Raw genomic sequence first — 14,586 nt, 5'->3', positions numbered from 1 at the left:
CAATTACTAAAATGTTAAAGATTATGATATATTGTGTATCTATTATGAACTAATGGCACGTCTTATAACTTGTAATATTACAGTAGAGATGAGTATTAAAGGATATTTCAAGAGATCTGCAACAAATGTAATGTGATTAAAAAATCCACCCTTTTTATTGATGGCAAAGTCACAGGTACTATTACAAGTATAATGGTCTGTTAATTCATAATTAAAGGAAACACTAAAATGAGAGATCAGACAAAAGTAAAGATAAACTTTTTCTTCCATGTAAATTCCTGTGTACTCTCTGGATTCTAACCATAAACCTTGGGTTGAGACCCTTGCTTTAGCCAGGATAATTCCTCTTCTCACTTATAGGTCTTAGGGAAGTCAAGACTTAGGATTAGTTTTGACCATGGGAAAGCCTTAAGAAGAAAGTCTTCAATGAGAATTTGCCTCAGGACAAAAACTACTCCTGGCTGTTGGAAATATTAAGTCTGTTCTTTTACCTTCTTTGCTTTGCATTTATCATTCCTGATAGCATTTCTTATGAACCAACATGGTTTGGATTGGACAAATTCTAGGTTGTTTACAAATTCTAGGTTTCTGTGAATATGAACAACAGGATAGGGAAAATATCCCAGCCCTTCAATGCCTCTTTTATCAATCCTCAGTTCCAGTATGAACCGGACTATCTGGACTTGAATCCTCTCTCTACTGCCTCTACTTAAGGGATATTGGGCAAGTCTCTTATCTCTCTGTGCCTCAATTTTCTCAACTGTAAAATGGGCATAAGGATAACTACATTATAGAGTTGGAGGTCGTGATGAAGATTGAAAGAAAATACATATGTTATCTGGCACATAACAAATGTCCATTAAATATTAAGTGCTATAAAAACCACCTAGCTGAATTAAAAAAAAAATTAGGAACATGTGAGTAAAGGGTTAACAAAACTTCTTTTATGTGGGAAACAGACCTTGGTGACAACTCACCTTTCCTAGTTCTAGTTATCTCGAAACCTGATAAAGGTGGAATGTCACCTGTGTTAGTTACTAGGCCACATAGCTTATGGTAAAAAATGACCCTTATTGATGAACTACATCTGTACTAGGAGAACTAGGAGTGATCTGTGAACACCTAGCAGGATGTCAAATCTTGGGGCTTCTGTAAGTGACTTATAACTAACTCTTTTGACCGGGTATGTTTTTTACCAGGACCCCTAGAAGTTACATCCATGGGTTGTTACAATAAATAACTCACTCATATGGGGCCTGGGGCTTCTGTGTGTTATCATTTCCAGGCAATCACTTAGGAGCTCTGCAGTGAGGACTCTTACTGAACGATATGCCTGATATTGCCCGACTAGCATGCTTTGTTTCCCATCCTATGATCTTTTAAGTGAAGCCGGTATGAGGGGTAGCCTATTCACTTTTGTGAGTTTGATTATCTAGATGAGGGATCCATAAACTATGGTCCAGGGACCAAATTCAGCCTGCTGTTTTGTAAATAGTTTTACTGGAACAATGACAAGCTCATTTGTTTACATATTGCGATGGATGCTTTCACATGACAACATTAGAGCTGATTAGTTGTGACTGAGACCACATGGGCCTCAAAGCCTAAAATATTTACTGTCTGGCCCTTTAGAGAAAAAGTTTGCTGACTTCTAGTCCTGGTAAGCCTAGGATGACTAAGAAAGGGTGTCCCATTTACTACAGTGACTTAAAAAAAAAATTTAGGAACCTACAAGTATTAGCAACCTATACACCATTAGTAAACATGCCAAACTAAGAACAGCTTTAGCATCCACATACCATAGACATGGAGTTTTTCTTGCCTTCTTGTACAACTTCAGGCTGTGATGCTGTTCCAAATTGAGATTTAGGAGACAAATACCTTAAAAAAAAAAAAAAAGTTTACCAAAGTTTGAATGCTTTGAAAGACAAGTGGTATGTACCCAATATAATAAAGGCAGATTAACTATTTATACCGAGCCTCGTCTGGTTTGCTACCCGGCTGATTTATCAGAAAGAGCGTATTCTATCTCCTTGTCTTAGGTGTTTTGGTATAATTCCAGAGCAAAACTTAAAAGGCCAAGTATTAATATTTTAGTGTAAAACAGCAGAAAAGGAAGTAAAATAAAAGTCAAATCTAAACATTTCTTAATTCTCAAAAAAATGAAAAAAGGTAGATAGCATCAAAACAACCAAGACTGTAGAGTCTTACCAAAAGTAGTAATGGAAATGACATTTTAAATCAGAAGAAAGCACATGTTAGCTTTTTTTTTTCTAAATGCCAGAAATTCTACATTTTTTATCTCTACTATTGGGATAAAGTCCATGATTAGATTCTTTACTATTTTGGTATTGAGATTTTTGTTATATACACATTTTATATCAACTATCTGCTTAGAGACAAACAGGCATATCAGCATAAGAGCATATATCTAAATTTGTAAGCATCTATTTAATAGGTTGACACTGAAAATATAAAGTTTGTAATATAATGGAAAATGCTGTAAAATAAATGAGAAGGAAAGGTTATGAGATGGTAGGTGTATTTTAAAAAGTGAAAAATCTAAATGCATATATAAGTATGCTTAAAAATAGCAGAAATCTCCCAAAATGTTGGCTGCCTTTAAGTGGTGGTAAGTTTGGGTGGTTTTCAAAGAGCAGCTAGCTTTTATAATTAAAAAAATGAAAAATATGTCTGAATGCAAGTAAAATGTAAAACCATGTTCCACTGCCCAAAGTACCAACGAGTCGTATATGGAACAATAAATTCTAGACAAAGATCTCATATAAAGAACAAATGAATATCCCTTATAGATAACCTAGAGTACCTAACCCACATATTTAATTACATCAGCCTAAACAGTCTGCAAACTTATGAGAACAAGAACCACAGCTGATAAGAGAAAATAGGAGTCCAGGTTTAACCTCATTTGTTTCCCAAAGCTGATGAATCTCTTCTGCCAAAGTTACCCAGTATGCTAGTACCAAGATAAGAGTTATTATAGCATAATAGTTGTTTTAAAATCTATAAGCAGAGAACAAAATAAAATGTGATTAGATACTTACCCAACATAATCAGTGAAGATTTATGAACTCTCCTGGATAGTCTTTATTTATAATAACCAAGTAATATATGAATACATGCTCATGCTAAAAAACTAAACAGAAATGTAGGAAATACATGTCATCATCCCTTTTCATTCCTATTTACTTCCTCATATGTAACCAATTTAAAAATATATAGGTATGGTTTCTATATATAGTATACACTATCTCTTTTATAAAGAAATCATATTTGTCTGGGATTTCCTTTTTTCACTTATATCTTAAATATCTTTCTAATAAAGTATATATTGGTCTACCTCATGAAAACAAATAGTTTACAAGAGAATAGTTACAAAATATATATAAGAATCATAATACATCATAGTTACAGGGAGGGGATACTGACTGGGAAAGGGCACGAGTGAACTTCTTGGAAATATTCTATCTTAATCTGGAGGATGGTTTATACAAATGTAAAAATGTAAAAAGTATACTTAAGATTAATGCACTTCAATATATGTAATACTTAAAAAAAAAGTTTTAAAGATTTACATTATCAGCCTTATACTCACCACCTGGTTTAAAGGGGAAAAAACATCACTGATTTTAAAATCCCTTATGGGGCCTCCCCTTTGTTCCCCCTATTTAGAGATGATCAATATCCTGAGTTATTTCTCTCATTTTTAAAAAGTTGAACCACACACCTATACCCCTAAAAACCTTATCGCTTAGTTCGGCATGGGTTTGAAACTTACGTATATGGAATCATACTATATGTATTCTTCCACAACTTGTTTTCTTCACCCAACACTTTCCTGAATCATGCGTGTTTTCCTTAGCTGGAATTCATTTTCACTACTCTTAGAATAAGGGTGCTTCTGGCGCTTTACTGTTACAAATAGTATTGCTGGAAACATTCCTGTACTTGTCTTCTGGGGTTTCTTTAGTGTCTATACTCCAAAGTTATAGAGTATCAAGTTTTACACTCCCCAAGCATGTGAAGTGCATCTATCCTCTACAACACTTGATATTGCCAGAAAGTTTAATTTTTCCAGTCGGATGAATACGAAATGTTAACTTCACTGTCATTTTGTTGTTTTCATTGAGGAATAACTGACATACCACATTGTATTTGTTTCAGCTGTACAACATGATTCAATCAATATTTGTATATAATCAAAAATGACCTCACTGTAATTTTAATTTCCATAAAATTAAATAAAAATCAGTGCCTTTTAGAACTTAGTCTCTGAAGTGTACAATGTCTCTTCTGGTAATTCTGTTTGTATATTTAAGTCCAGTCCACATTCAAGGGGAAGGAAATTAGGCTTTATCTTTTTTTAAAAAAAGATTTTATTGGGGAAGGGGAACAGGACTTTATTGGGGAAGAGTGTGTATTTCCAGGGCTTTTTCCAAGTCAAGTTGTTGTCCTTTCTATCTTAGTTGTGGAGGGCGCAGCTCAGCTCCAGGTCCAGTTGCCATTGTTAGTTGTAGGGAGTGGAGCCCACCATCCCCTGCGGGACTTGAGGAGTCGAACCGGCAACCTTGTGGTTGAGAGCCCACGGGCCCATGTGGGAATCGAACCGGCAGCCGTCGGAGTTAGGAGCATGGAGCTCTAACCGCCTGAGCCACCGGGCTGGCCCCCAGGCTTTATCTTTTGAAGGGAGGTACATCCAAGAATTTGTGGACATATTTTAAAAACACCAAAGCTAGCATAGAGGCTCCATAAACTGTGGTGTGTTTCTAAGCTAGCTATTATCATTTGTTTCAATCATTTTGTCTGTCTATCCATGTGCAAATACCATATACATTTACTCACTATAAATTTGAAGCCATAAAAAAGAATGAAATCTTGCCATTTACAATAACATGGATGGACCTTGAGGGCATTACGCTAAATGAAGTAAGTCACAGAAAGACAAATACCCTATGATCTCTCTCACATTTGGAATCTGGTTAAAAGAAAAAAAAAAAAGCTCAGACTCATAGATATAGAGAACAGATTGGTGGTTGCCAAAGGTGGAGGTGGGGAGATATGTGAGAGAAATGGGTGAAGTGTTTTTTGTTTTGTTTTTTCAATATAAGTAAATTTTAAGAAAATATTGTTTAACCAATGAGTTACCTGTAGTTTTTCTTAATTTTCAAATACTTTCGTAATCTTTTTTGTTAATCATTTTGAGGTGAAATTTGTGTAACATAAAATTAACTATTTTAAAGTGCACAACTTAATGGCATTTAGTACATTCATAAAGTTGTGCAACCATCACCTCTAGTTCCAAAAGACTTTCATCATCCCCAAAGGAGACGCTGTATGTATTAAGCAGTTTTCCCCATCGCCACCTCTCCGCAGCCACTGGCAACTACTAATCTGCTTTCTGTCTCTACAGATTTAACTATTCTAGCTATTTCATATAGATGAAATCATATACATACCCCGTTATGTCTGGCTTCTTTCACTTAGCATGTTTCTGAGGTTCATCCATATTACAGCATGTATTAGCATGCCATTCCTTTTTAGGACTGAATAATATTCCAATGTATGGATATACAATTTGTTTATCCATTCATCCCTCAATGAACATTTGGGCTGTTTCTACCTTTGGTTATCTGACATGCTGACACAAACATTTGTGTACAAGTATTTGTTTTAATACCTATTTCAGTTCTTTTCGTTATATACCTAGGAGTGGAATTGCTGGGTTTTATGGTAATTCTGTTTAACTTTCTGAATAACTGACAAACTGTTTTCTACAGTGGTCACACAATTTTACATTTCCACCAGCAATGCACAAGATTCCAATTTTTCAACATCCTTCTCAACATTTGCTATTTTTCCCTTTTTTTGGATTATAGACATTCTAGTGGGTATGAAGTGGTATCTTGTTGTTTTTACATTTCCCTAAAGATTAATGATGTTGAGCATCTTTTCATGTTCTTATTGGCCATCTGTACATCTTTGGAGAAATGTCTGTTCAAGTCCTTTGTCCATTTTAAAGTTGGATTATTTGTCTTTTGTTGTTGAGGTGTGTAAGAATTCTTTATATATTCCAGAGATTATACCTTATATTTTTTAACTTTGTTTTTATTTTAAACCACTAGCTTCTCAGTTTCTTCAATTTCTGCTTTTAAATTCATCAGTTTATGAAAATTCAGTTTATTAGATTAGGTCCATTGTATTCCTAGTAATTTTTTATTTTCATATATTTCAAAATATATATTTAGATACATGAAGATTCATGACAGTTATATCCTTTAAGTAGAATATTGTGTTATTATGCACTATCTCTGCTTTTCACCTTTTAATGGTTTTTCTCTTGATTTCTACTTTGCATAAAAATCAGCATTAACAATATTGGTATTGCCATATCTATTTTTTTCTTTAATAGCAACCACGTCACTTAACTCTACCCACCCCAAAACTAGGTCTCCCCATCCCAAATTTCCAGCACCCCAAATCCAAAATTTCTATAAATTCTGGAAGGAAACAAATTACTTGCACATTATTTACCCAGTTGAACCAAAAGCCCTTGAATGTGGGGAAGCTAAACCATTACTTCACTGTTGACTACCTGACTCACACTTTTTGTAGAGAAAAAAATGTAATGCACAAACTGGGAAAAGGAGACTGGGTGAATGACCCCGATGACAAATTGTAAGTTCCTTCTATGAGGAAGATGTTATATGGGACCAGCTTTTCTCAATTGAATCTAAACCAAGAGAAAAAGAAACCCAACTTGTTAATTTTGAGAAAATGGGAACAACGTGGAAGTCCTGAGCAATCAAGACACAAAAGGACTTCACATCTCAACTTGTGCTAGCCAGGAATCTAAGCTATGTGAGTAGCTCTCTTACTTTCAGTTTACATCAATCTCAAACCATCTGAGGGTTTTCATGCAGAGTTCATGAACCAAAAATTGACTGTCAGTACACTATATGAACAAAAAATACTGGTATACCATAGGTGATCAATAAATAATTGATAAATAGTCATATTCACTTACTTCTGAATATCTCCAGTACTTATTTGTTTGTTACTTTTCTTTTGCGACTTGGTTGAGACTGGATCAGATTTTCTGGACTTCACAGGAGAAGCCAAGACACTTCCCTCACAGAAATTGTTCTTTAACAACAAAAAGTACAACAGACATTATTAAAAATAAGTTTATAAAGTGAGCCGTTAATTTGACTAATACAGAATTTTTCAGGAATTTTTCTATACACTTTGAATAATATTGACCATGTTAAAATTAATATAAACAAGTTTAAGTCTTCCAAGTTGATCTAAATTAATTGCATTTTAACTCTGCATTATAGAGCACAAAAGGCATGATAATATTCATCTTATTAGCTGATAATTTCTGCTAATTTTTCTAATGAATAGTTTCATATAACTACCTTAATCTACAGGGGAAAGTTCAAACAGCTGTAGATATACCTGGAATAAAAGTTAGTTTTATATAAAAGTAGTTTAATTTGGGGGTTTCAGGGCATACCAATACCATGAATATTTACTTGCTGTACAGTCTCATAAGTTTCTTACTACTGGAAAAATTAATATAAATGGTGGTGGTAGACATTTGGCCGTGGACCACCAAACTTTCGTAAGTAAACCAACACTTACTCTAAAATATCAACAGATCTACTTTTATAATCCCATGTGAAGACAAGAAAGATTAGAATAGACTCTTAAAAGACAGGTAAAGGTTTTCCTCTTTGATATGTTTTCTTTCTTATTCCATTTGTTATTACTCTATTGGTCAATGTCTTTAATTTCCTACTGTATACTTTTATAAAGCTATTCTACTTTAAAAAAAGAATATATAAATAAGGGTATACAACTTAAAACTTGGTATAGTATTATGAATGGTAGGCCTCTCAAAAATTAAAAAAAAAAAAATCCCAATTCTGGACATACTTCATTTTAGCAAGTATATTTTAAGATATTTGTTGTTTGAAAGCAGAGGCTCTAGAACCTGAACGCACATCAGACTTCCCTAGGTGCCTCTGGGAATGGCATGCCCTAAATCCCATGCCCAGAGATTCTGATTCAGTAGATTTAGAACAGGTATGGGAGTCTGTATTTTAAAAGAATCCCAGGTGATTCTGCCAAGTTCTTTCAAATCACTGAGTCCCACTGTATTCTTTGGTCTTAAAGTATGTGATTTTATCATCCATTCTCTTCCTCATTTTCCTCTACACAATAACTAAAGCAAGATAATAAAATCCAGGTTTAATATGTTAAAATTAAATGTGCTTCACTTCCTAAAAATGATTTCCATCCATACAATGGAATATTATGTCACTCTTAAAAAGAATTAGACTACATGTAGCAATACAAAAAAATCTCTAAGATGTATCAAGTAAAAAAAGTCAAGGAAAAAAGTGTGATTGATAAATCCTTTTTAGGTGAATTAAGAAAAATATTAATAGTTATAAGAAACTGTTAATAGTGCTAACCTCTGGGGAAAGAAACTGATATAATAGAACAGAATGGGAGTGAAAAGGTGGGAGGGGGAAGGAAACTTTCATTTTTCACTGAATAGCTTTCCTACATAATTTGAATTTACTAACAACATATAAAAAAAGTTTTTTTAAATTATACTTGGGGGCTGGCCCGGTGGCTCAGGTGGCTGGAGCGCCATGCTCCTAACACTGAGGTCACCGGTTCCCACACGGGCCAGTGAGCAGCTAAGATTGTGAACAACAGCTCTCCCTGAAGCTGGGCTGCCGTGAGCAGCCGAAGGTTGGCGTGAGCTGTCGTGGGCTACCGTGTGCCGCCATGAGCAGCCGGTGGCCAGCGTGACTGGCCGGGAGCCAGAGTGAGTGGCCGGCAACCGGCGAGAGCTGCTGTGAGCGACCGATCGACGACTGGCGACCAGCTCCCTCAGCCGAGGGGAGCGCAAGGCTCATCATACCAGCATGCGCCAGGGAGCTGTGTCCTACACAACTAGACTTAGAAACAGCGGCTTGAACTGGAGTGTGGAGGGGGGGAGGCAGAAAAAAGGGGGGAAATATTATAATTGGATTAGAGCAAATATGTAACAATATGCAAAAACTGGAAAAATATGTAAAAAAAGTTTTAAGTACAGTAAATATGTCAGAAATAGCTACTAGTTATGGTGAACACGTCTTCAAATCTGAAAACCAGAGGCAAAGCAATAGGAATATTAATACTTCAAAGTTCTCTCCTAAAACTTACAATATTAAAGCTTAGCCTTCTTGCCAATTTTTCATCATTTCTCAGCTGTTCTTCCATCTCTCTTCTCCTTTTCTCGGCTTGTCTTTTTTCCTCTTCTTCCTCCTCTGCCAATAATTTCTGTATGTATTCTTCACTGGCTCTGTTTTCTTCTTCCTCATTGGCTCGCCGCTCTGCCTCCACCTTAAAAATGATTAACACAGAACAATCCTTCTTTGAACTTTTACGTATACTTGCAATATTTCCTAATAAGAACAGTAAAATTTTTAAAAAGACAGAATAAATTGGCAGGAATTAAAATACCTCAAATGAAGTACAAATTTGGAGAGGAAAATTTCTACAGAATAGTTCAAGTAGTCTCTTTCAGGAAGCCTTCCCCAGGCGGCCCAATCAAACCTTAATCAAACCCTCATCTCTCCTCACCTCAGTCCTTATCACAGTTTCTACTAAATTGTCACACATTTGTGGACGTGTTTCTAGGCAATCCTTTTCCTCAGTTAACAGAATGCCATACGCTGACTAAATTAGGCGTAGGTTCCTGAACCAAACCCTAGCAAAGGGAATATAATGACTTAGGGTCTATCCCTGAAGTTGGGATGAATCCCCACACAGTGAGCAGGAATGGAGTGGTTGCTGAAGAAACAACCACAACGGTTATTATACGATTTACAAACGAGGAAACAGACATAGAAAAGCAAATAACTTTTTTAGATCAGTAAGTGGGAGAATAGCGACTCAAACTCAGATTCTAGGATCTAAAGCCAAACTTATAATCATTTAAACATACTTCTTGAAAAAAAAATGAACCACTTGAGAATTCCAAAGGATTTGACTCAAGAATAAATCTTTGATCCAATCCCATGAGAAAACTGAGATTTAGAACCGTGCAGCCATCTTGCTATTAGCCTGAAGATAAAGCCTGCTGATGGAAATTAGCAAAGATCTAAACTAACATAATATTGTATGTTAGATATGTTTTAATATAATTAAAAAAAAAAAAGACATTAGCAAAGATCTGGAGCTAGAATTCTGGATGAAACTAAACCTGAAAGACTAATTACAAATAATTACAATTTTCTTGTTGTTTAAGGTAGTTGAAGTTGGGTTTCCTTCTATGTGTAGTCAAAGCATCCTGATAGAGCCTGTTCTCACTACATTATTGTGAGGATTAAACTCCTTCTTTAAAACCCTTACTTAAGACCACTGCTTAGACAACTATCATAATTATTTACTATTTATTAGTTCTTCTAGATCTGCATGGTCCATACAGTAGCTATTAGCTACATGTGGCTATTGAGCACTTGAAATGAGCCCAGACAAAAGCAATGTGTATTAAAAGTATAAAAGATTCTGAAGACTAAGTAAGCAAAAATTATGTAAAATCTCATGATTCATTTTTATATAATTTTATATAATTAGTGCCTAATCATGATATATATAATTATAATTTTATGTAATACTTTCTATATTGATAACAAAATATTTTAGATATAATGGGTTAAATAAAATATAAATTAAAATAACTTCATTTGTATTTAAAAAGAAAAATTTTTTTAATGTGGCTACCAGAAAAACTTTGTACGTAGGCTCACATTGTGTTTCTATTTGACAACGTTGCTCTACACCAGGGGTGTCCAAACTTTTTTCAACATTTTTCACCAAAGGCCATATGCGTTAAAATACACAAACAGCCGGGCCACTCACTCGAGGTGAGGTACGTATTGCCTCACCTGGTTTATTTAAGTAAACTAGTTTGCTGCGGGCCAATTAAAAATGGATCACGGGCCGTAGTTTGGACACCCCTGCTCTACCCAAAGCATAAGGTGATAATACGGCTCTCCCAGTACTAGCGAAATTCAAAGGCTTCAATGTAAGCACTAGGCCCTCTTTTCTCATCTAATAATTCACAATTAGCCTTATTTTTCTATTCTCATTTAAACTCGTTGTGTCCCCCAAAATTCATATATTGACTTCCTCCCCACTGTGATGATATTTGGAGGTGGGGCCTTTAGGAAATAATTGGGTCATGTCCTCATGAAAGGGATTAATAGCTGTATACAATCAGTCACAAGAGAGGATCTCTCTGTCTCCCCTGCCCCAACCCCATGTGAGGCTATAGGGAGAAGGCATCTGTCTACAAGCCAGGAAGCAGGCCCGCACCCAACATCGGATCTGCCTATACCTTGGATTTTGGACTTCCCAGCCTCCAGAACTGTGAGAAATAAATGTTTGTTGTTCAAGCCCCGAAGTCCATGGTATTTTCGTTATAGCAGCCTTAACAAACTAAAACAACTACAATCTACCACAATTTTTCCATCCTTTAAGCTCAAAGCTTCAGGAAAATGAACACAATCTCTTTCATACTTAAATACTTAGGGACAACTATCCCATAAGAAGAGCACTAATTATGTATAAATTAAAGCTAGTTTGTAACGATTTTGAATACACGTAAAAAACGGAGCCTTTATAAAGTACATTAAAATTACTTACATTTCAATATATACTATTTATATAAGCAGAAAAAACTATATGTAAAATCTAAAACTGAAAACACAGCAGAGAATTTTTCCAAAAAGGAATAATTATTTAGTTCCTACCTTGCTTATCTCCTCTTCATATTCTCTTCTCAATTCCCCAGGTTTACTTAACAGACGAACTGGCTGATAGCAATCAACTGTTTCAGACCAAGAAAAAAAAAATACAATAGGCAACACAGAATTTTATGGCTCGCTTTGGTCTTCCATTAAAACTATTAATATAAAATGTAAAATGACAATTATTAACAGCTACAGCGATACCTTCTTTATGGAATTCCATTTTAAAAGAAAAGCCATAGGTTTTCTGGTTCAAAATGACACATGAGTATGTATTACTTAACTCTTTCTCTAAAAGCCATTAAAATAACAGTAAAGGAATTTTTTTTAAAAGTAGTCCTATAACAGCAAAGAGATTAGGGGAAGGGACAATCAGTAAACAAGAAACTGGAACAAATTTCTAGAAAATGGGAAGCCAATGTCAGAGAGGTGAATGGTGCAGCAGAATGAAGGGAAAAGCAGCCGTTGGGAGGGAAGGCTGTGGTGGAAGTGGGAGGGGATCTGCCCCATATTCCCGAAGAGTGGCTCAGGCTCAGAAACACAAGCCACAATACAGTCCAGAGTAAACAAGTGTGGGCCAGAGAACTCAAAGTTATAAACTGGTAAATTAGAATACTTGGCTGGTAGGCGTTTCTCCCTGGAAATGTAAGTGCACATAGGCACATTCAAAGGTTATTTTCTAAGGAAACTGTATTGTCTGAATAGACCCAGTACATCTAAAAGGAAGTGACCCAGAGCAAAGCACCCTGAAATCTGGCTGTGAGGGGTGGTAAAGCATAATGGCCAGGTTAACCTCAAACAATGTCTGCCAGTCACTAATGCCCTGCCATGTACACAGAGCTTTTTTCTAGGGACTCATTTTTAAATACAAAAGTAAAACTAAGGATCACCAGACGTTTGAAATAAATCTGCAGAAATAAAGAGAAACGCTAAGCTATAGTAAGAGGGGGAAAAGTCACCCTGGAGATAAATCTGGAAAAAGGGAACACAACTTCCTGTTTAGAGGGACAGCTATTACTCAAGTCCAAGTGACTGCCGCCTCAGGTCTGTCGTTGCCATAATTTTTGTTTTTTTCAAGACAATCCAGAAATCTGTATTTTAATGTAAAATCTCCCAATTTTAAATTTGACACTAAATGGGTCATAGAAAACAGGTCTGCAGGCTTTATAAGGCCTCATGCATGCCAGCAGTTTGCAAATTCTGCAATAGAGGAACTAAATACAGCAATGTAACTCCATAACAAGTAGGGCTAAAATATACTAAATTCTTACTTATTTTAGCCATTGAGGATCCATTTGAAACAATACAGTGGAAAATACAGGAGAGAGAAGTATAAGGCCCCTGACAAAATAGGAGGGCTAAAAAAAAAGTCCAGGAAGACAAGAGGTACAGCACTTCTAAAAATAGCCAAGACATTAAGAAAATAAAAAGACAACCCAAGAATGGGAACAAAATATTTGCAAATCATACATCTGATGAGGGATTAACATCAAGAATAATATAAAGGACACCAACAACTCAACAACAAAAAAACAAACAAACTCAATTAAGAAAATGGGCAACATTTAACAAAAATCTTTAAAAAAATAAAAGCCACAGCTATGAGGAAAGGAAAAAAAAAGAAAATGGGCAAAAGACTTAAATAGACTTTTTTCTAAAAAGATATACAAATTGCCAACAAACACACAGAAAGGTGCTCAGTACCACTAATCATTAGGAAAATGCAAATCAAAACCACAGACACGACTTCATACCCATTAGGATGGCGACTGTAAAACAAAACACAAAGTGTTGGCAAGGACGTGGAGAAACTCGAATCCTTATACAAATGGTGCAGCCACTATGAAAAACAATATGGCAGTTGCTCAAAAAAATTAAAGAATTACCATATGATCCAGAATTGCGACTTTTAGGTACATACCCAAGCGGTGCAAGTAGGGACTCACTCAAACAGATACTTGTATATCAATGCTCATTGCAGCATTACTCACAATGACAAACCAAATGCGCAAACACATGCAATGGAATATTAGTCATAAAAAGGATTGAAATTTCAACACATGCTACAACGTGGATGAACCTGAAGACACTATGCTAAGTGAAATAAGCCAGATACAAAAGGACAAAATACGCACCACGATTCAATGAGATACCCACAGTAGTCAATTTGACAGAAAGTAGAACAGGCTTGCCAGGGGTTAGAGAGAGGGGAAATTGAGGAGTTATTGTTTAATGGGTAGAGTTTCAATTGCAGACGGTGAAAAAATCTGAGATAGATGGTGGTGATGCTTGCATACAAATGTGACTGTACTTAATGCTACTTAACTATTCACTTAAAAATGATTAAAATGGTAAATTTTATGTTATATATTTTTTCCTACAACAAAAATACTTGAAAAAAGTAAATCACTTTAGCTATAATTAAAACTAGTAAGATAATTTAGAAAATGAATAATGAAGACAGATTTATTATACTAGATATCAAAATGAAATTGAGCAGAATTAAATTAAGGTATGGTACTATCACCTTAATTCTAATAGTTATCTAACAGTTAATAGCTGTTAAAACTAACAGCTACCAAGAAATAGGTAGTTAAACAACAAACAGCCCCAAAACAGCTCTGGAAAATAAACATAGGTCTAGGCAAACAGTACACAGTGAGGATGTGTCATTTGCCAAGAGGTGTGGTTATTAGAATTGGCAATCCCTGGCGGGGAAAAAGTTAAGATGCCTACCTCATACAATACTCAA

At 35.4% G+C, this 14,586-nt stretch overlaps 1 protein-coding gene across 2 annotated transcripts in view; it reads right to left on the bottom strand.

The window, feature by feature from the left end:
- The window catches only part of RNF168 (ring finger protein 168), a 34,016-nt gene that overhangs the window by 9,267 nt on the left and 10,163 nt on the right, over positions 1-14,586 (bottom strand). For both annotated transcript variants that reach the window (XR_016019712.1, XM_019723667.3), the window contains exons 2-5: positions 11,838-11,914; positions 9,244-9,423; positions 7,046-7,164; positions 1,800-1,881 (exon numbers count right to left, since the gene is read on the bottom strand). Coding sequence is in view for 1 of the 2 variants with exons in the window: in XM_019723667.3 (XP_019579226.1) it covers positions 1,800-1,881; positions 7,046-7,164; positions 9,244-9,423; positions 11,838-11,914 (458 nt within the window). In the remaining variant the exon portion in view is untranslated. The remainder of the gene's footprint in view (positions 1-1,799; positions 1,882-7,045; positions 7,165-9,243; positions 9,424-11,837; positions 11,915-14,586) is intronic.

This window comes from Rhinolophus sinicus, chromosome 17 (assembly GCF_057876585.1).
Source record: "Rhinolophus sinicus isolate RSI-liver-muscle chromosome 17, RSI-T2T, whole genome shotgun sequence".
Lineage (NCBI taxonomy): Eukaryota > Metazoa > Chordata > Mammalia > Chiroptera > Rhinolophidae > Rhinolophus > Rhinolophus sinicus.
The sequence above is the reverse complement of the archived record's forward strand: the minus strand, read 5'-3'. Positions and strand labels throughout refer to the sequence as shown.